This window comes from Bos indicus, chromosome 2 (genome assembly GCF_029378745.1).
Source record: "Bos indicus isolate NIAB-ARS_2022 breed Sahiwal x Tharparkar chromosome 2, NIAB-ARS_B.indTharparkar_mat_pri_1.0, whole genome shotgun sequence".
Taxonomy (NCBI): domain Eukaryota; kingdom Metazoa; phylum Chordata; class Mammalia; order Artiodactyla; family Bovidae; genus Bos; species Bos indicus.
This window is the reverse complement of record NC_091761.1, coordinates 19,118,957-19,142,458: the sequence shown is the minus strand read 5'-3', so window position 1 is coordinate 19,142,458 and position 23,502 is coordinate 19,118,957. Positions and strand designations below refer to the sequence as shown.

The 23,502-nt window shown below is 42.5% G+C and overlaps 1 protein-coding gene across 1 annotated transcript in view; it reads right to left on the bottom strand.

Moving 5' to 3' along the window:
* Nucleotides 1-23,502, bottom strand: part of PDE11A (phosphodiesterase 11A) — a 425,081-nt gene that overhangs the window by 77,602 nt on the left and 323,977 nt on the right. Inside the window, exons 11-13 of the mRNA XM_070798928.1 lie at nt 21,298-21,444; nt 20,929-21,036; nt 4,909-5,018 (exon numbers count right to left, since the gene is read on the bottom strand). Of these exons, the coding sequence (XP_070655029.1) occupies nt 4,909-5,018; nt 20,929-21,036; nt 21,298-21,444 (365 nt within the window). The remainder of the gene's footprint in view (nt 1-4,908; nt 5,019-20,928; nt 21,037-21,297; nt 21,445-23,502) is intronic.

Genomic DNA, 23,502 nt, shown 5'->3' with positions numbered 1-23,502 from the left:
TAGCATATGCTTTGTCACATAATAATTGGTGCATTTAAATCCCATTTCCAAATCACTTAAAAGGCTGGCATTAGAAGGTGAATACTTTAAGGAAAGGGACTATTTGTTACACTTCTTTATTTCCCCCACAACGCCTCGCGCAGTGCCTCGCATCTAGAAAGCACTCAATTGATGGGGAATGAATAAGGAAATAAGGATATAGGTTTCTTCTGAGGGATTTTCCTAAACAATGGCCAACTTGCTGAGTAAATCTTATCCTAATCAGTAAAATGGTAGTTCCTCCACCATGATGTCAAAGGGTCTCTTTTCAGCATTTATTGAGGAAAACTTTAACTGAGGTGGAGTGGTGGTGGCATCTGGTATTCTAAGCTCAAGTGAGACTCTGTAAGGGAGGGGCAGGGCTGATGGACATCCCATGGGCTGGTAAACTGCATAAGAGGCCAACCATTGTGAGGAAACAGCTCAGACCATCTTGGAATGCATAGTTTTGATCATGTGGTATAAGGATGCAAAAAATTTTTTTGAATTCTAATATCAGAGATATCATAGCTATCTCATATGTATGGAAACTGTTCAGTATTACCCAAATCACTTGAGATTTGGGGACCTCAGTTTCCAATTTTTAAAAATTAAGGCATATGAAAAAAAATTTGAAAATTAAGGAATATGACTACCGAGATCTAGTTGAGTTCTACAATGTTTACAGCTCCACGTCTTGATTTTCTGGATATCAAAATGCATCTTAGTTTTCCAGAGCTCACATATGTCACAAGCCAGCCAATAAACTGGAAGTTCAAAAGCCTAAAATAAATACCACAAAGTCATGAAAGAGGGTGGGATAAAGTGGTTAAAAAATGGCCTTGGAGTCAGATAGCCCAGGTCCAAACACTACTTTGCCACCTTCTGGATGGGTGAATTTGGGCAAGTCACTTACTTTCCTGAGGCCCAGTTCCCTCTGTAAGATGGAGACAAAAATATCTAGCTACAGGGATATTAGTTGAGCACTTGAGATAGTAAACAACAAATAACTGCAATTCTTCTCATTGTTTCAAGGACCACTCACAGCAAAGAATGGAAATGAATTAGAACCACTTTCACTAAAAAAAAAAATGTTGATTAAATACAGCTAGGACCTCTGAGCAAGCCCCATTGTTACACACATGGCTGGATTTCCTGGAAGTAGGAGCAGATACGGAAAACCAGGGATCTCTGTCTTCCTCTAGAATTGTACAGTATCTTCTCTGCTCCTCTCTGAATACTGACTTTCTTCTCTCTGCAGATTTGCTGTCTTGCTTCTCTTATCCACTCGGGATTTGTTCATCACCGGTTTCCCCAAATGCAGCCTCAGTGTCCAGGTCTGACCTCAACAGCTAACTGAGTCCATATCATGGTAATCCAGGACCAGACTCCTGGGAGATAAGATATGATTAGCTGGGTTTGGATTTGGTGTGTAGTCTTGGTCCAATGAGGTCAACTAACAAGAAAGCCTGGCTCTCTTGGTGTGATACGCAGGCTCTCTCCAGGGTGGAGGCTGTTGTTATTTAAGTACATACATTGCACACTTGACTCTTTTTAAAAGAACCTACAAGCTGCTCACTATTGCTTTATAGACACAATTCTTTATGTGTAAGTGGCAGAATGGTAGGGTGCTCCAGGAAGACGCAGTGATGATGATGCCATTGGCCTGAGAGAGGGGTATCCTAAAATACTCATAATAACAAAACGCAGGCCAGGAACTCAAACACAAGGAACTGTCAGACCCTATAATCAAAGTGTATACAGTTTACACCTCAGCAGGCCCCAGGGATGCTATTGTCATTAGTACAACGTCAAATCAATGTCTGTAAAAACTGTGTTCTGTAATAATCCGTAAAAGATTGCACTTGTGTAAGAAGTCAGGAAGCTTTACTGAAAAGCAATATTAAAGTAGTTAAAACCTCATCCATTCATGCATTTATCATTCATTCACTCAGCAAACATTCCTTGTGGGTTTACCATGCTCTTGGTGCTTGTACACATCATAGGTACTGAAGAAGAAGGGGAGACACACCATTAATCAGCAACTAATGTGGTGGGAGATGTGCAATTCTAAAGCATAGCCAGGGCATGATATAGACACAGAAGACTGATGCAGCGAAGGTCATCAGGGATAGAATCTGGGGGGTGGGGGTGGAGCTTTCAGAGGAGGCTGGGGGAAAGAAGAGGAAGAGCATTCTGGGCTGCAGAAACAGCAGACCAGGAGCAAAGGAAAGGGAACTAGCTGGACCCCATCGAGTACTTTAAGTAGCCCCTTGTGTCTGAACCTGGATGCATAGGTCAGGGCGGGGTGGCAGGTGTGAGTGCTGCGCTGGAGAAATGGGCAAGAGCCTGATTGAAAAGGGCAATAGGGGCTAAACTAAGGAATTTGAACATTATCCTGAGAGTCACAAGAGGCCAGTGAGCGTCTTTTAAGTAGGCGAACAATCCAATGACATTTGTGAATTAAAAAGAGTATTTTGGAGTGCCAAGGTGGGGAAGACTGGAGGAGAAGAGTTGGGCTGTTGGTTGTAGGAATCCTGGAGGGATACAGAGAAGCAGTGGTTACTATAAGAATGCAGAGATGTCAACTCTGAGGGAATCTGAGTGGCTTGTGCCCTTCTGGTGGTGCCATTCATGGGGATGAAGAATAAGAGGAAAAGGATTGGTGTAGAGAGAAAGACTGGGGTTGTGGTGATGATGGGACTTCAGATAGGAGGAGCTCCTCAAGCAGCTGGAAGAAGTGTTTAGAGATTAGCCGAAAATGATGGTCCACAGATATGGGTTTGGGGCCAATCAGCAGGTGGTTCAGCATGAAAGGTAAAGCAGAACAGAAGAAGAGGAGAGGACGTGTGCAGGGAAGGCTGGGGCAGGAGGAGCAAGCTGAGGAGAAAGGCTAGAAGGTGGATGAAGGTGTCTCTCTCCCAGACAAAGGAAGAAAGAGAGCTCTTTGGAGGAGAGCATCACCAACAGTGTCATGGCAAGAAGGATCAAGAAAGAAGGACCGGAAGAGTGTCCTGTGGCTTTGGGAAAAGGGGTCATTGGTGGCATTACTGAGGGCTGCTCCCCTGGTGGGCAGACCTGGAAGCTGTGTGGGAGGGAAGTGAAGACAAGGAACAGACAAGTTTCCAAGAAGACTGGCTGGAAAGGAAAGAAGAGAAATGGAGCAGAAGCTCGAGGGAGAAGCAGGGATGGAAGTGGGTTTTTCAAGACGGGGAGAACTGTTCATATTAATAGGTTGGGAGATACAGGGCAGAGAGAGGAAGATGGATGGAGCAAGGTCCTGGAGGAGGGAGGGAGGAAGGGACCCAACACTGAGGTGGAAGGATTAGCCTCAGACATGAGGAGGGACAGCCTTTTCACAGAGATAGGAGGGAAGGAGGAAAGGATGGGGCCAGACAGATAAGTTCGTTCGTGGCAGGGGAGGAAATTGAGGGAGTTCTCGATTGATGGCCTCAATTTTCTCAGTGAAGGGGAGGCAAGGTGATCTGCTGAGTGGCATGGGGGGAGGTGGTAGAACAGAAGGTGGTTTAGGAGGAGGAAGGTTTGGTTTCCATAACTGCTGATCAGAATGGGGGACGGAGCTGGCTAGGGGCCCAAAGAGGCTGGTGGGGAGTGCTGAGCCCCTAGCCGAGTTGGGAGAATACCTATTCGGTATGCCTCAGGCTCACAGCTGTGACACTTTCTCCCAAAGCCTTTAAAAGTCTGGACAGAAGAGCAAGAAGCTGAATTGTTAGATTGAGCCAGAGCTGAGTTTTTGCAGAGTGGCTGTCACAGAAAGGTAAGAGGGTCTGGAAATTTCAGGACACGGAAAAGAGCAGTTTGAAGTGATGGGCTTCTGCATTCAGGATGGATAGAGGTCACAAAGTCGATACTCATCTGCTAGATCAGGAGCAAATCAAAGGGCTCAGGGCTCCAAGGCCTTAGTATGTAGGTGTTACAGGGGAAAAAACAAGTGGTGAGCTGAAAGGTCCCTGTTGACACATCGTGGGCCACTGGGGTTTCACATCGTAGAGGAAGACCGGCTGCACGGGCTTGGAAATTGGTCACCTGAAAGCTAATCTTACCTCTTCATTGAAGATTCCTTAGTCTCTCCATCCCCAAACGTTTTTCCCTCGAGCCTCTGAAGTCCCATATCATGTTGTTTGCAGACAGGCAGTAAAAAGCACGTTAAACTGGAACCTGAATACGAGAGCCAGGACACCTGGGTTTGGGTCTTATTTCCAGCACCCGTAAGTTCTGCGGCCTCGGCGCCAGCGTGAGCCACCAAGCTCCTGGACCTGTCCTGCTTGCTCGGGGACAGATGGCTCTGTCCACGCGCAGTGTGCACCTCCCGCCCCGTGCTGGTGGAGCTGCTTGGCTCGTTCCCACCTTTCTGTGGGATGAGGCGTGGCAGGGACAGAGACCCTCTTCCTCCTCCAATGTCACTCCATTTCACTGCAGTTTATACAATACCCGACATCAAAAGAACCTGGAAGAAATTCTACTGGGGAAGGAGGAGATCTTTTGTTTCATAAAATTTCCAATTTTATTTTAATAGTCTCAAAACCAGACTTCCAGGGTAGCAAATCCAAGAAACCTATGATCCCATGAAGGCAAACATTCTGGGAGGAAGAAAAAAAAATAGGCCCTTTAAAAATCTGAGCTTTGTTATCCGACTGAGGTCAACAGAGACAGACCAAATCAACAAGCATGACATGAAGGGCAAATTTGCAATTAAAAGAGGAATAAGGAATTATAAAGATGGATGAGCCCCGTGACACCCGCGCCCAGGCCTGCGTGGCCTTGGCCTCAGACGCCAGAAATTAATGCTTTACTCTTTAGCGCGCGCGTCACCTTTGGCTCTGAACAGAAAGGCAAATGCATTAAAATAACAACAATTAGAACACTTACTTAGCTTGGAAGGCATTGTTGGTTCCCCTGTGGTCGAGGTCATGACACAGGCATCCCACAATCACCGCTAAAATTTCCACCTCGGTCAGAATCTCTTGAAACCCGGCGGTCTGGGAAGATGAGAAAATGGCCCAGTCACTGCTCGGGGCAGGGATGAAGGCCGAGGCTCGTCTGCTGAGCCACCATCAGCTCTGTTGTCATACCCACATCATTTAAGGGAATGATTAACTGCCACCCCTTCGACTAGTGAGTTGGGTGGTCAGTTGCACAGCCCAGGGTCCCCGCGGTGATGAATTAGCCGGCACGGTGGCCCGCCCTGGCTGGCACACCAGGACAGAGTTCAGATTGTTTTGTTCCCTTTTTAGAGAAGAAGCTGCGCTGTCTAGATACAGTGACAGTCTGGCAAAGGCCTGGAGCAAAATGTGTTTTGTGATTCGACATTTCAAAATGATGAGCATCTAGGGGTAGGGAGAGAGAGGGGGCTGGGAGTTTAGAACTGAGTGATGTAGCCACCAGATGCCATTTAAATGAAAGCTGGCAAGAGAAAATGCCTTAAAAAAATATGTGTGTGTGTGTATCTATTAGAAAAAGCAACTTAGAAGTACTCAAATTGTTACATGATAATATTCTAGAAGTTATAAATACCTTAATTCACATTAGCTTGGAGGACAGGTGAAATTTCAGATAAGCAGTGCCTGTCTTGAAAACTAGAATTGGCCAGGGGATTAGGCGATCCAGACGTCGGATCAGGTGGAAGATCTGTTACATGCAGCTCCTTACGATCCCCAGGCAGCTTGCTTGGGAAATGCATACGTGTGGTGTGCTATCTCTGGCGAGCAGGGTGATGTAATTACATGACCACGAGCAGCAGTGCTTCTCTGATTCCTGCTGGCCTTTCGTTAGTTTAGAAGAGAAAGTGAACTTGCAGAAATGCAGGGCTCTGCATTTGCTTGATCTAAGGCCTTTCTGCCTCCTCCCCCTTAACTTGTAAGCCTCCCCGCTCAGTATTTATTAAAATCTTTATCAGAGGGCAGGAGAAGGGGAAGGGTAGAGTTCAAACTGCTTCCCTTTTCATGTGCGTTTTTTCCTCCACATCTAGGATCACTAGCTAATATCTGTAAGACAGTTCTCTTACAGCAATGAACACTTTGTTTTTTAGTTAATTATGTTTTTGTTGTAGAAATAACTGAATAATAAAGTTTCTGTGTTGACAACTTTATTTTAAAAGATTTCTACATTAGAAATACATATAATTTCATCTGCATAGCAAATAGGAATGTTTATAAACTATCTGGGCAGGATAAAGTAGTCCATATCTAAGCTGTGTGTGTCCTTCATTTTAAAATTCAGAGCTGGCTATTGGTTTTAAGTTAATTTTATTTTATTGAAGGCATTACTTGCAATAGATTTTAAAAATTTAATTGTAGTTAGAAACGTAGAACCAAAGCCAATAGTCCCTCATCCTTCCCCATTCTGATTCCCAAAGACAAGAACTTTCCATTTTCTTTTTTTGTCTAATTTGGTAGGCATTTCCCCCCATATTACTATATAGTAGGTCATTAGCCCTTGGTTATTCAGGGGTTTCCCATGTGACTATAATCCTTCCTGTGTGCCAGACACTGTCCTAAGAGAACCACAACCATTTAACATACTTCTACACCTTTGGCTACAAAGAATGTAATTAATATGATTTCGGTATTGACCATTTGGTGATGTCTGTGTGTAAAGTCGTCTCTTGTGTTATTGCTGTGACAGCCCTGGGATTTCTTTGGAAGGAATGATGCTAAAGCTGAAACTCCAGTACTTTGGCCACCTCATGTGAAGAGTTGACTCATTGGAAAAGACTCTGATGCTGGGAGGGATGGGGGGCAGGAGGAGAAGGGGATGACAGAGGATGAGATGGCTGGGTGGCATCACTGACTCAATGGACGTGAGTCTCAGTGAACTCTGGGAGTTGGTGATGGACAGGGAGGACTGGCGTGCTGTGATTCATGGGGTCCCAAAGAGTTGGACATGACTGAGCGACTGATCTGATCTGATTTGAGTACATTCTTTTGGCAGAATTCAGTTAACCTTTGCCCTGCTTCATTTTGTTCTCCAAGGCCAAATTTGCCTGTTACTCCAGGTAACATCTTGACTTCCTACTTTTTCATAAACAAAGAAAAGCAGAGACATTACTCTGCCAACAAAGGTCCATATAATCAAGGCTATAGTCTTGCCAGTGGTCACATACGGTTGTGAGAGCTGGACCGTAAAGAAGGCAGAACGCCAAAGAATTGATGCCTTCGAACTGTGGTGCTGAAGACTCCTGAAAGTACCTTGGACAGCAAGATTAAACTAGTCAATCTTAAGGGAGATCTACCCTGAATATTCACCGGAAGGACTGACGCTGAAGCTCCACTATTTTGGTCATCTGATGTGAACAGACGACTCATTGAAAAACTCCCTGATGCTGGGGAAGATTGAGGGCAGGAGAAGAGGGTGTCAGAGAATGAGATGGCTGGATGGCATCACCTATGCATTGAACATGAACTTGTGCAAACTCCGGTAGACGGTGAGGGACAGGGAGGCCTGGCATGCTGCAGTCCATGGGGTCGCAAAGAGTCGGATACGACTGGGTGACTGAACAACAACAACTTACTTCTCATAACAGGTAAGAACTATTATTATCTGCCAGTTAAGATGAGGAAACTGAGGCACAAAGAAACTTAAGTGCCCTGGGTCTTAGAAAGTGCCTACCTGATGATCAGTCTGTAAATGTTTTTCACTCAGTATCCAATGATTATATCCTTTGTTATGTGGATGTTTAGCTTCCTGGAGTTAAGTCGACTTACATCCTACACAACTCTCTGAACAGTCACACCTTTGACAGGTCGCTTCCTGTCCTGGGGTTCCCTGCTTTGGCCCAGTGCTGACACTTGGCCTGGATTCTCCTGTCTGCTGCCAGCATCCCCCTCCTAGGGTTGGTCACCTGTCTCCTCCATCCCACATCTCTCTCTTTACTCGTTTTCTCTCTCAGTTTGCGGGAACACATCTGCCAGTAGCTTCATAAGAAAGGATGTTAATACTTCTTTAACATTGAGCAAGTTGATTTTTTTTTTTTGAGGCTTTGCACAACTGAAATGTCTTTAATCTATTCTCCTACTCAATTATTGGCTTGCCTAACTATTCTAGGTTGCAACATTTTCATTCAGAATTTTGAAGGACTTCTCTATTCTTTCCTAACTTCCAAAGTTGCCTTAGCGAAGTATAAATCATTCTTGTTCCTAATCTTTTGAATGATACTTATTTTCTCTCTTTTAGAATCTTCTCTCTATGCCTGGGGTTTGCCAATTTCACAAAAATCTTCTTTTGTTTGGGACTTTTCCTCATCATTGCTTGGTAAACCTTTTCAATGTGAAGGCTCATTTTCTTCAGTACAATATTCTTGTCATTTTTTTCCCCTTAATAATTTCGACTTCATTATTTTTTCTGTCCTATTTGAATGGTACTCCAATTGGTTTGACATTGGACTTCTTATATTCATTTCCTTATTTTCCATTTCTTCTTTCCCATTGCTCATGTTGACTTTTCTCCTCTTACTTTCCAGGAGTAATAATCTTTTAAATTTACTAGCATTTTCCTGTCTGCTGCTCCTTTTCTGACAGCACACTATTCTTCTTACATGGATGCATTATGGTCTCTTCTCTTTTGAAGATATTGATTATAACTGCTTTGAAATTCTCTCCTGTTCCCTGAATTGCCTATTTCTTCTGAACTCCTTATCTCTTTGTTTGGTGGTTTCCTCAAATGCCTGATATCCTTGGTCGTCCACTTATGCATGGGAGTCCACATTCACCACACACCCATGCATGGAGACGGTGTCTACACATGGCTGATCTCATCACTGCTGAGCTCACGGCCAGGTGGTCCTGCTGTGGACCCCCACACGCCAGTGTAGATACTCTGAACACTTCCTCTGGATTTTCCAATCTCTTGCTTGGAAGGAGCATAAATACAGGTGTTGGAATTCTGAGAAAAGGGTATGTAGCTTCTCACCCTCGTGATGGAGACTTTCACTTCATTCTCTTACTTGCAAGGTGCGTCTCACCTAACTTTTCTTTTACTGGTGTCTCCAAGTCTGGGGCTCAGTTTCTCTGGCAAATACTCTGGCTTCCTGCATAGACAAAGGGAAGAGGAGTTCTTGGACTACAGGGAGAGGGGATGGAAATTTGGGGGCTCAGTGTTTTCCTTGTCCCTCACTCCCACTCACCCCATTTCTGTGGTATCTGATCCTTCCAGTTCCTGAGCTTTGACAGCTTCTAGGAGAGTACTGGTTCTCACACGTACCCCTTCCTCTACTCTCTTCTCCTGAAGGCATTTGGGTTGGACCTTCCTTTTCTTTGTTAATCTACAAGCCATCCTCCCTCCATGAAAAGAGTGGAATTTGTGTCCATTTCTTACTCTCCTTGTTATTTTCGGGGTGTTTTTTGAAAGGAGAAAGGGATGCAAGTGTCTTTCTCTGTCATCTTGAAACTGTGAGACAGTTTCATTGGGTTTGGATCTTGCTAATATGAAGCAAATCCTGAAAGTCTATCAAGCAGGCAATGATTATACAGTGTATTCTGGAAATCAGTGCTGTAAACACAATGACGATGCACTGAAATTTAGAGAGATTGTTGCCTGTGAAAATGCTGCTGTTTAGAATGAGCTGATGAATTGGAACAGTAAGAATAGAGATGGGATAATGTCAACATAAGATAATTCAACTAGAAATTTAATTAGAAGATAAAATCGAATGCCATGTAATAGACTCAAGTTCAAAATCCGGAATCATTTTTAAGCCATCAGTTATCACCCATTGTATACTATGTTGGAATATACTTCAAGGTCTTACACAGCCGACTACTCCGCCCCTTTCTTGGAAATCCAGATTCTAGCTCTTAGACTATTTGTATCACAGGTATTTTTGAGAATTTAATAAAAGCCATGGACCTTTTTCCCAGAAATTATTCTATAACTTCATGGTGTTCCAAGGCCATGGAGCCCACCTCTAGATCCTCCCAATAAAGAATCCCTGACGTACAGCACAGTCACACAAAGCGTATTTACCTCTCTTGGCTGTGACACCTGAGTTACTGAAGCAGCACCTATCTCTTGACTGTGATTGAAAGCTGCCTGGTAAATGGTTTCTGAGGGTCATCAGGCCTGAGATGTGTCCACCTGCCACCGAGCATCCATCTGCCCCTCCCCGCCCTCATCCATCTTCTTTCTAGTCCTATCCATTCTGACCTACACTTGACACACACTGGGGAGAAAACGTCAGCTGCGTGCTGCAGACAATATACTTTCAAAAGCGAACACAGTGGCAGCAGGAAGTACATTCGGATGTGTTTCTCCTATGCTTAATTCTATTTTTATTTTCAAATAAAATGATATGTTTGCTGCTACTGATCCAGTAACTAACTACCCATTATCCATTAATGGGTTTTGTTGACCATTATTTTACTCTACCCTCTCACCTGTATTTCCTCATGGCCCATATCAGAAATGTAAAGCTGGGAATATCATATATCTAAGTAAAAAGATAACCAAGGCATACAGAGCTAGCTTCCATGTCACCCTCTCCAGAAAAGCCTGTCACGACCCTCTGAGCAGGTCTCCTGTAACAGTCCTCTGTTGGGTTGGACATATGCTGGGATAACCCTGCCCCCAACCACTAGGGCATATAATCACTGGAACTCCAAAGGACCCAAACAGTAAGACTGAGTTGAAGTGTTTCTTGAACTAGCCAGTGATTTCCTACCATTCAGTCAACATAAAATTCAAACCAGCAAGGACATGCCACCACGGCAAAGCTGATCCTGTGTGGTTGTCAGAGGAACAGAGGAACATGACGGCCAGAGAAAAATTGACAGTTGCTTTTTGACTCCGTGGGGCTTCGCGGGTGGCTCGGTGGTAAAGAATCTGCCTGTAATACAGGAGACCCAGGTTCAATCCTTGGGTCAGGAAGACCCCCCTGGAGAAGGGAGTGACAACCCACTCCAGTATTCTTGCCTGGAGAATTTCATGGACAGAAGAGGTGGGCTGCAGTTCGTGGGGTCACAAAGAGTCAGACATGACTGAGCGACTAACACCTGTGGCTGTGGCTCTGTAGAATCCAGGAGTATAAAAAACAACGAGCCATAATAACATTAGATGGTGCTACAGAGGCTTCTTCACTCATTTAACAAAAATATTCAGTTCTTAGTGGCTTCCCTAGTGGCTCAGACTGTAAAGAATCCACCTGCAATGCAGGAGACCTGGGTTCGATTCCTGGATCAGGAAGATCCCCTAGAGAAGGGAATGGCTACCTACTCCAGTATTCTTGTCTGGAGAATTCTCCATGGAAACAGGAGCCTGGTGGGCCACAGTCCATGGGGTAGCAGAGTCAGACACAACTGAGCAACCAGCTCTTAGTGTGTGTTAAGTAATTGATCTATCTGAGAAAAGAGGCTTGGGATAATACTGACAACAGATATCACTTGTATAGCATTTAGTATGTGCCAGGCACTGTTCTAAACCCTCAAATACCTTAACCCATCTAATCCTTACAAGTCTAATCTTTACAAGAATTCTCTGAAGGAGAAACTGTTCTGATGTCTCCCATTTTACAGATGAAGATATCAAAGCAACAGAATACACTATTGGAATGAAACGGAGACAGGATTAGACTCCAGGCAACCTGACTCCCAAGTCTGTGTCCTCACACCCTGTGCAACCCAGCCACTAAGGTGAGAGTGTATGTGCAGTTGTACAGATTTTAAAGACCTTTGTAATAATAGAATGACGGCAGGATATTAAGGAATCACTTGGAGTGTGCTTTAGTCCACCACAAAGGTTATTCTTTATCGTCTGTTTCTGGCCACACCATACAACTTGGGGGATCTCAGGTCCCTACTCAGGGACTGAACGTGAGCCAAAGGCAGTGAAAGCCAGAATCCTAATCCCTAGGTCACCAGGGAACTTTCAACAATGGATGTTTGTTCTTGAATTGGAAGAGGTTAACACTGCAGAGCCACTGCACATCTTGAGCCAAACACCGCTCTGGTGCATCAAGATGTGGCTAATAATATATAGTGACTTAAAATGAGGTTTAGAAAGAAAAGAAAGATACAATGGTTTGTGTACAACATGTAAATCCTGGGGGCAAGTTGATGGATACCAACTTATTCAATTTGCTCCAAAGCATTGGTTTTAAGCAGAGGACTTTCTCAAGCTTTCAGATGAAAGTAGATTTCACTTGCTTACCAAGAGTGCTTATGAATGAATTTATACTTGATGCCATATCCTATCTTCTTTTTAAAAAAGATCCTCTCTGCCAACAAGAGACAGTGGGTGATGAAAGCTCAGTGGGAGAATAACAGGTATTCACAACGCAATCTTCCATTGTGGGGAGAAAACCTTACTTGAGAGCTTCCCTGGTGGCTCAGTGGTGAAGAATTCACTTGCCAATCCAGGAGACTTGGGTTCAATCCCTGGAATATCCCACATGCTACGAAACAACTAAGCCCATGCACCACAATCATTGAGCCTGTACTCTGGAGCCTAGGAGCTGCAACTGCTGAAGCCTGTGTGCCCTAGAACCCATGTTCTGCTATCCAAGAAAAGCCACCGCAATGAGAAGCCCATGCACCACAGCTAGAGAGGAGGCCCCGATCGCCGCAACCAGAGAAAAGCCCACGTAGCGATGAAGACCCAGCACAGCCAACAGGTAAACAAGTCAAATCATTGAAAAAGCAACCCCGCTAGATAAACTATTGCATCTAGATTTAGATCGGTGTTTACAGTAATGTTTGTCTGCCAATAATTGGATCTGCCAGGCTGAAGAAATGGCACTTCAGTCCTATTTCGAGGTCCAGAAACCAGAACCTTTCCAGTTGTTGCTGCTGCTGCTGCTAAGTCGCTTCAATAGTGTCCGACTCTGTGTGACTCCATAGATGGCAGCCCACCAGGCTCCCCCGTCCCTGGGATTCTCCAGGCAAGAACACTGGAGTGGGTTGCCATTTCCTTCTCCAATGCATGGAAGTGAAAAGTGAAAGTGAAGTCGCTCAGTCGTGTCTGACTCTTCGCGACCCCATGGACTGCAGCCTACCAGACTCCTCCGTCCATGGGATTTTCCAGGCAAGGGTACTGGAGTGGGGTGCCATTTAGGGGACCACCAACCAACACCATGTTTACATGGCTCCTTTACCAAAGCATGTGATACAATACAAACCAGTTGTAGTTTGTCTAGTTTCCATGGGAGTATAGCTTGGGTTTACCTGGGAGGACAGCTTGGGGGGTTTTGTTTGTTTGTTATTGGTGTATGGTTTATTTACAGTGTTGTGTTAGTTTCAGGTGTACAAGGCGTGGGACAGTTTTGATCAAATTTGCTTCTCTTCGTTTTCAAGATGAATGTAGTCAATAATTGATTTGGCCTTAATTAAATACTAATTTAAGTCTGCAATGAGCCTTTGCTTGTCAAGTTCAGAGTTGGGAAGACCTTACAGTCTATACTTGAATACTTTTATAACCAGAAGCTTCTTGAAGCCACTTATTATCAAATTGCAAAATTTAAGTCATGTTTTGGACACAACTTCTCTCTGAATCTCAAATAACATAGCAAATGCTTACTCATGTAAGACTCAAAATGGCCAGGCACCCAATGGACTATACAGTCCATGGAATTCTCCAGGCCAGAATACTGGAGTGGGTAGCCTTTCCCTTCTCCAGGGGATACTTCCAACCCATGGATAGAACCCAGGTCTCCCACATTGCAGGTGAATTCTTTACCAGCTGAGCCACAAGGTAAGCCCAAGAATACCGGAATGGGTAGCCTATCCCTTCTCCAGGGATCTTCCTGAACCAAGAATCAAACCGGGGTCTCCTGCATTGCAGGCAGATTCTTTACCAACTGAGCTATCAGGGAAGCCTCTCAAAACTGGTACAAGCATACATGTTTGAGTAACTGTTTGTCGCATGAATTTAAAAAATGAATTGACTTTAATCATTTTATTAAATAATTTTAACTACCTCCTTGACTTAATTTTAACCTACTTGTTATCCTAATTAAAAAAATTATCTATTTTGTAAAGTTAAAAACATATGAAAAATAGAATACTGTATTGAATACCTAAGTACTCGTTACCTAACTTTAGCAGGAAGCCACGTTCTGCTGCCTTGATTCATTTATCCCCTCACATGTTCTGTTTCGTTTGTTTGCTAGACTATTTCAAAGCAAACCTCTGGCATCTGTCAATACTCTTCATTTCATTCTCAGGAAGTCATGATGTGGTCAAATAAAAATCGGTCAATGTATATCTGCTCTCATATTTCGATAAAATGTGCAAAAACAAATACAAATGGTAAAAAGAAAAATGGTAAAAAAAAAGAGTAAATATCTAATAAGCCTTTAAAAGTTGAATTTTTACTTCAATTCAGGTAATACGAAAGCAAAGCTACATGTATGTATATAGCAAGCATACTGTAATTCAAAAAAAGACAAAAGGAAAAACATATTAGATGTTTAACGTTTTTTGCTTTCAATACTAAGAATATGCTTTATTATTTTTTGAGGATAAAGACAGCCTGCTTTTTCATGTTTAGAAATATAGTTTATATTTTATGATAAACTGCTAGTGAATTGAATAGAACATGGGCTGTGTGAGCCCAGAGAATGAAGATCACCTGGTGAACATCAATTGTGCAGAGACAGTCCTCTTCACATGCCACAAAGAAGCCAGATTGATGAATTTCGAGAATATGAAACCTCTTCAAAACTTACCCCAAATTTTCACTAGTCATCACTGAGCTAAACTTGAACATGAGACTAGTGAAAAAAATTAAAACTTTATAAAGTCCCCAGCCGACACCCTTAGGTGCCAGGTTTCATTCAGCCTCAAGAAACTGCCACTACTGAGTCATAAGCTGTGGAAAATAGAGGCTGTGATAAATGACCATGGCTCTGCTGCCGGGTCTCCCTGACCTGCAGGATTTGGCTGGAGTCATAAAATACAGAGCGACAGATTAAGCAGTTTACCAACACCGTAAAAATCTCAGGAATAAATTAACTTTAATAAAAAATCCTATATTGTAACCAGGCAACCGCAGCCCTGAAATCACACACATTTCCTTACAAGCCTGTGTCCACAGGCAAGAACTTGCACTCCCCCCCAAATGCCAGCATGATTATGTTCATACACTTTTACAATTTACATGTCCTAAGAAAAATACTCAGCTCTGGCTGATGGTGCGGGAGAATTTATTTTCACTAGAAAGGGAATGACCCATAACTCATGAATGGCAGCGCTTAAAGTGAGTTATGGAGGGTACTCTCCTGTGTGAGGAAGTGGAGTGGATTATCCTTCTGCCCAATTGTATGTTTGATTATTAGCACACCAGTTTCTTAATTATGTGCTGCTTTGCCTTTTTCCTTTTGTAAAATAAATGTGGATAAAGGAAGTGTCAGCTAGAAGCATGGAGTGCCTCACTGGAGCTCTGAGAGGTGGCCAGAGAGAATAAAAATAGAAACCTTCTTAAATGATTAAAAGCCAGGAGTCTTAAATGTAATTTAGACACAGTATTCAAATTGATTAGCTCCCTAGTTAATTTACAGCCCCCAGTGCTGATACTCTGCAAAAACATAAAAGAATCACTCCTTTCCTCAATTAAAAATGTGCTTTCTTTGAAGTTACACCAGAAATCTAGGTATGCCCACATGACAAAGAATTGGTTTTTCTCATATGCAGATTTTATTGTATTATTAGGATAATGTTGCCATTTATTTTCTAGTAAATATAACGAGTTATTACTTATATTGATAAGGAAATGCAATGTAAAAACGATGTTTGATGATTACAAATATAATTATTGTTTGTTACTTTGTTGTTGGTTACAGAATAAAACCATAGATCTCTTTGTACCTTACAACATTACAATCTACAATGAATTTAGATTTCCATTGAGATTAGTAGTCTTGTTATAGAGCAAAAACATTTTATTTGAAAATTCAACTAGTTCTGTCCTTCTTTGGGGTAAGGGGAAAGGGAATTCTAATTGCGTTTCTAAGATCTCCTTGCAGAAGAAACTGTCTACCTTAAAAATCAAGGACTTCCCTGAAAACGGCAGACAGAAGACAGCACATTATCCTCAAGCTAGTGAACAGGATGGATTTTTCTTCCTAAACGTCCCTTCTGCTCTCTAGTTTGAATTATCAATAAAACGACTTGGCTTATCTCTGAAAATAACCTTGTTGACAATCCAAATACGGACTTAAACGCGCTACCTCCACATTTAAGATTTAAGAAGCCCCCGTAAATGTCAGGAGGTGTCAGTGTGTTTGCTGCGATACTTGGTTATTATTAGTGTTTAACTGCCTTTCCCCACCAGCACCAAGCCACCAGCACCGCCATCAATTTTAATGTGATCGTGTGCTTGTCTCTTTTCATATCCAGTGAATTCTGCAAGATCATAATATTCTATATGAACCCTAGCTGAACCTTAGTGTGATATGAAGAAAGAACAAGATTTCTAGCAATGATAGTTGTTCATCATTTTATAGTTTTTTGAAAAAACTGGACACTGAGCAGCGTAGTTCCCTGAATAATATTACCCTAAACTAAATCCACTCATTCAATGAATCTTTATTGAGCCCTACAGGATACAGGGCATGCCCCAAAGTGCTAATGAGTACATTTATGGGATAGTAAAGAATACTGACTCTTAAGGAAACCTTTTTTTTCCCCCTGGAAAATCTGTCAGAGCTCATACATCATTTATAAAACCTTAAAATGTCTCTGCAACCTTGGCATCACCACATGCCTTTTTATTTTCCAGAATACAAACAAAAGCATGGTCGGTTCCTTTATGTGGTCTACACTGTACATATAAGAAATGTGCTTATTATCTTTCACTATGTATGTGCTTGATGGAATATTTATTCTACAAGCTTCTATAAATAAAGAAAATTTGTATAATTATTCTTGATCTATCTGCAGCTTTTTATTCCCTGTTTTAACTGCAAATAGTAACTGGCACTCCATACTGCATTTATCTGAGGAATTAAAAATATTTGGTAATTTTTAACTACCTAAGTTTCTCTTTAGAAGCAAAGAATAAGACGGACACTTTCATTTTAATATTTGGAATTCTACACCAGAGGCTTGTAATAATTTAATAAGTCATTAACAGGGTTCCCAGTGAACTAAATTTCCACCATTATACATCAAATTGCCTATTCGACAATGCAGTTTGTTCTTTTTCTTTTTAATTTCTAAAGAAACAAGGCCTTTTTGTTACTTAGACATGAGCTTGAATACTTCTGCAAAACACAATTCTGAATCAAGCTATTTTCTGGGCTTGAAATGATTATAGAGTTAAAGGTTAGGAAGCTGATTCTTACATGTAATTTGCTTGTTCTGTTGTACTTCGTGTCATGGTTTGCTCATCAATGACACACAAATATGCATCTTCCCATTCCTGGAGACAATGGGCTTGGAAAAATACACACCCACAGAAAGACACAAGGAGAGTGCCGTAATATTTGCACTAATAGCGCTGCAGGCAAGGAGACCGTCCTAATACAGGTCTGTCCTGATAGGAGGGTTCTTTTCAGATACACTGGCCTTGCTGATGTTTCTTTTAAGAAAAGAGTGTGGGGTGCGTGCCTCAGTATTTCTTTTCTTAGAAGAAAAGAAGCGTCTTCAGGGAATGTTGGTAAGATCAACACCATCCGCCCCCTTTCTTTCTAGGCAACTGGCTGGGAAACTTTGCCTTGGAGCGCCATCTAGAGGAAAATTCAGCGCACGTGCGCCGTGCTCTCTCACCTCTGTAGCTAGCTGAATGAATGCAGGGGTTAATATAACTTTCCTTTCATATTAATAGAGAATTTTAGTTCTAATTCAACACGTGGAAGTGGAATATAAGATAACTAGAATGGAAATAAAATCACTGATAAGAGCAAAACAGTGAAAGACCCTAATAGTATTCGGGAGTATCTGAAGCCTGAAGCCTTAGTGGCTGCTCAAGGAAATAAATAGGTTATCATTTTGCCTACTTTGCTTACCAAAGTCGTATTCAGAAGTTAGAATTGATGAGTGAATTATGCTCACTTTCTTTTTTGCCCCTGATCAAGTAATCTCTGTTATCTCAATATTTACTTTCTTAGTGAAAAAGTTCTGATTAACCAGTCTGACTATGGTCAAGTTGGAGAGAATACTTGTGTTACGGACAAAGCTGACATTTTCAACCAACTGTAACCCTTAGTTCAGAAACATTTAATGAACAGAAAATAATATCTTTTCCAAATGTGGCTATTCTACTCAGTGTAAAAGAAAAAAAAATAACATTCACCAAGGTATTCTTTCCAAAGTCATGCATTTATTTTTCAACCTCTAGCTCCTTCTCCCCCTGGCCAAGAGAATTTTAAGAGTAAATTCTTCTCTTTTTGAGCTAGCGTTAATACAAAAACAAAACCCAGACTTTCTCAAACAGTGATATTCTTCAAGGTTGCTGAGCAGACTTGCAAAAACAACTCTGCCTTTGGAATATTTAGGCAGAACGAGTATCTCCATGGTGGTAACATTCTGAGAGCTCTGCCTTCTTCAGTTTCTTGAAAAGGATCAAGATTGTCCATATTGTGGAAAAATTTACTAAAGAAAACTGGGTATGAATTCCCTCTTCTCCTAAATGCCCACTCGACCACACAGTTCTTACCAGTTTCCTCTATCCCAGCTCTTTTACTTCAGTTCAGTTCAGTCGCTCAGTCATGTCCGACTCTTTGTGATGCCATGGACTGCAGCATGCCTGGCTTCCCTGTCCATCACCAACTCCCGGAGTTTACTCAAACTCATGCCCATAGAGTTGGGGATGCCATCCAATCTTTTCATCCTCTGTCGTCCCCTTCTCCTCCTGCCTTCAATTTTTCCCAGCGTCAGGGTCTTTTCCAATAAGTCAGTTCTTCCCATCAGGTGGCCGAAGTATTGGAGTTACAGCTTCAGCATCAGTCCTTCCAATGAATGTTCAGGACTGACTTCCTTTAGGATGGACTATTTTAAGGCTTATTGTAAAATCTGTTTCTGTTTATGACATCTTTAATCCCTCACTGAACAAGTTTCCTGCTTGGAGAAGGGAATGGCTACCCACTCCATGGACAGAGGAGCCTGTTGGACTACAATCCATGGGGTTGCGAAGAGTTGGACAAGACAAGTGACTAACACTTCACATAATTCAGTCCTTCGTTGAACAGGTTCCTGCTTACTTATTTTGGTGATTCACCATAAATCCATAGGTTTTCCAAAATAATAGGTTAATAATTTCTTTATTGGATGTCCTCTGTGAGTCATATACATGAACTCTGGACACAAAAAATTATTACTTGTCTATGAGATCTGATTTGGAAAAGTAAAATGAGAGGTTTTTTTTTTTTTTTTTCCATGAAACATTGGTTCTTAAACATTTAAGGGTCTTGTTCAACGCTTCTTCCTTCCTCATTTGACTGGCTGCCTGGTTTCATGGTGTTTGTTACAGTGAGATGTCCAGTTTTTCCAGATTATTTTTCTTGCTCCTTAAGCAGTTGTGGACACCCTTCTCCCCTGCCACCCATCCGCAAAAAAAAAATAAGTCCTTGAGTGTAAAAGTGAAGACATTTTGGTCCCATCTTCTTATGCTATATGTGTATTTCAGTTCAAATCAATCCAACACAAATTTGTTGAAAGCTTACCAAGTACAGGATTGAGTAGAGGGTGCTGGTGACATGCTCAACAGATAGATGTTGAGCAAATAAATGAAGGTTATTGCAAGAACAAAAAATGACTTCTTTAGCCTCAAGCTGCTTACTTTACAGGAGAATGAGAGATCTTTAACTTCAGATACACAGCAGAAAGAAAGATGTGTTGTACAAGACACGATTACTGATGATTATTGAAATTATTGATGATTATGGAAAAGGAAAGACTTCATGGGAAAAGCAGCATTAGATCAATGCATTTTAAAGAATGAGCAAAATTTTAGTAGGCAGAGAAGAGTGCAGAGCACTTCATGAGGAAGGAGCAGAAATCTTCCTTTATGTGGACCAAAGGAAAATGTTTGTCATTGGGCGTTCCCTATTTCGGGGGGTAAATTTTAATCTGGGTGCAAAGATGTAAGGCATTTAGATTTACGTAATGAGAATCATAAACTCATGTTCTCTTTTTCTGTGTGGCAGGTATGCCTACATACACGCATATGGATACACATATATGTACATACCACCTTGAGGCTAAAGAAACCAATATATTTAAGCCAGAAACCATTTTAATTGATAATTGCTTAACAGTGTGAGTAGAAATAAGACCAAATGAGCCTTATTTCTTGCCAGAAAATGGAGATGAAGAGAGGATTCTGTTTTAGTCTTTGCCACAAACATTTGCTTTTAGATTAAATTCCAAGGCTTACCTCTGGCCAGCTGCCCCAGCTGCTTCTATAAAACAGACTGGCCACCTTCACTTTGTTACGGTGCCTGGAGCGGAGCTTTGAAGCCTGGTGTGCCCGAAACCCTGGGAACATACACTCCTACTCCTTCCTTCCCACGGCCTCCCTGGCCCTTCTCCAGATAAGCATCTCTCAGGATTCCATGTCCCTGTGGGTAATGTTCATACATCCCTTCTTTGGCTTTCCCCTATGGGGTCTTATCCAGCAGATCTCTTTGTTTAGTCAGTCATCCCCATATTCTCTGCAAAAAAAGGTGGCTTTGAAAACCCAAGCATTTCTTCTGTTTATAAAAAACCAGTTTCCCAAGATAAAACATTAAAAAGAGATTCAAGCAATCATTCAAAGACTATACCTGCTCCAAAGGGATCAGTGATTTTACAGCCTTAAAGCTCAGAGGTCGTTGTGAAATATACACTCCCATCACCAGGGTAGGTAAGTTCCAAAGTAAAGTTAATCACAGGGCAGTTTGTCAGAGAAATGGGCATGTGAAGGGGAAGCCAGTAGGTCCTCACAAGTGGCAGATGACCTTCCACTGTCACCGAACACACTTACAGTCAACATCGCAAACATCAGCTGGCACACGTTGAAGGCGTGTCTCCAGTTGTGGTACAGGACCATTCGGTAATTCTTCCTTACTGTCAGGAGCCACCTACACAGCGTCTGAAACGGGAAGGGAAAGTTTACATCAGGCAATTGCATATGTCTGCAGTGGGCCATGATCAAAATGATACCTTATGTCTGAGGAATCCTCAACATTGAGGTCCTTCCACAAGCATCTCACACGATTCCCACAGTAATCCCACCAGGTATGCAGGGAAAGCATGATCATCCCTGATGAATATTTGGGAAACCCAAGGCTCAAAGTGGCTACCACGTTGTTCTTGGGTGCACTTCTGGGAGTCCCATGACCGAACATCTTACCTCATAGTCAATCTTAAATTTCTGTACCATCCCCAGCTCCATGAACATCCGCAGAGCAGCCGTGATCATGGCGTCAACGTCGAGAGAAAAGTCATCAAAATGTATGTCGTCGATGGCGAGTTCTGACACCAGGGGGATGTTGGCTGCCTACAAAAGCACAAGATAAAAGTCAAGCCAAGTTCACCAGCTTTTCCAGGCCCTTCATCCTGCTCTCCTCTCCTGCTTATCAGACATGCCACATAAATCAGACCTGACCTGCACTTACACTCTGATACAGCTAAACTCTGAGCTAGAAATGTCTTTTGTTTCTGAACTGCTAATGCCCCAAGCAAATGAAGAGGAGGGGAGGGGAGAAGGGAGAGGGGAGCTAATCTGGAGGAAAAAAATATACACCCTGGATCTAGTCTGCTGAATTTAGAATACAAAGCTGTCTAGTTTACTGAAACTGCAGTCAGACAGTATATTCAGATGCATATTACAGAGCACTGAATGCAAGAAACATCTGGGCAGCCAGCAGCTGTGAATTTTAATTGCTGCTCTTCGGGGGAAGGACAGGGGCATACAGCACTCTGCCGCATTTCTTGCAGCCTTAAATGCTGTCGCTGTGCACTTGTTCTTTGTTACACACTCGTTCTGTATATTCAGAAAGGTGGAAGGGATTAGCCAACACATCTTTAGTGCAAAATGTGTTTCTTCATAGGATAGAGATGTTTGGAGGGTTAGTGAGGGCATATGTTTCATTAAAGGAGTAAATTTGCAATATAGTGTCATTCTATAAAAACATCACAACGTCGTCGTTATAATACTGGTCGTACAGATTCAGTGTTTTCAAAACACTCATGTTAGGCAGCTGTCAATCTGTTGCCCTCCTCAAATTTAAAGGCAAGAAAAATTCTTTGGGAATATTTTTCTTTATTTTCTGGTTCCACTGGGTTTACCATATTCTTTGGGCCACGCTTGGTAAGGGAATCATTTCTATGTTTTCAGATTATCAGAGACCATTCTGTATGCACAGTCCTAGTCTAATCACTGGGTGTAAATTATCCAAGGAGTAATTTATGCTCTGGGACCACTTACAGTGAGCAATAAAATCCAGTTCTCCTCCCTGTAAGCATCCCAGAAACCACTGAATCAAGTCTTCCTTCCCAGCCCCATTCTCCTCCATAGAAACATACATCTCTAGGCTAAAATCCAAGCATTGATTATTCACCACAACGTGGAAGAACAATGAACAACTGCAGACAGACTCTCTGCCTGCTATTCTGCTGGTTAATTTTATTAAAAATTAATCAGCGTGGGGGCTTCCCTGGTGGCTCAGTGGTGGAGAGCCTGCCTGCCAGTGTGGGTTCGCTCCCTGGTCCTGGAGGATCCCACATGCCATGGGGCAACTGAACCCGTGCACCACAGCCACTGAGCCTGCGCTCGAGGCTCAGGAGGCGCTACTGAGGCCCCTGTGCCCTGCAGGGGGAGAGGCCAGCGTGATGAGAGGCACTAGGGCACTGTGGCAGAGAGTGGCCCCATCTCACTTCCGCTCGAGAAGGACCCATTCAGTGGCGAGGCCCTGGCACCGCCATAAATACATTTAAAAAAACTAATCAACTTGGGGCTTCCCTGGTGACTCAGTGGTGGAGAGTCTGCCTGCCAATGCAGGAGACACAGGTTGGATCCCTGATCCAGGAGGATCCCACATGCCCTAGAGCAACCTGAGCTGTTGAACCTGTGCTCTAGAGGCTGGGAACCACAGCTACTGAAGCGTATACACCCTCGAGCCCCTGCTCTGCAACAAGATAAGCCACTGCAACGAGAAGCCCGCGCACGACTAGGGAAAGCCTGCGCACAGCAAGGAAGACCCAGTATAGCCAAAAACGAATACATAAATACAGTTTAAAAGTAGTAGCTCAAAAAAGTTAGTCGGCTTATCTTTCAGAGAATCACTTTACTATAGTAACGTATTTGTAGAATCTAACTCCTTAGAATGAAAAAGGTAAGGTTTGTGAAATTCCAACACGGTGGTGATGGAAACGGTCTTTGTGTCGAGGTGTCCTTATTTGGAGTTCCTGGACTCATGCTAAACACTTTATTATCTTTTTTTTTTCTTTTTTTGCTTTAGAAATAATTTAAAATCAAAGTTATACATGCATATAGTTTTAAGAGTAAGTTAGATCTGCAAGGTTAGTGACATACACACATTAGCAGAACTCTTTG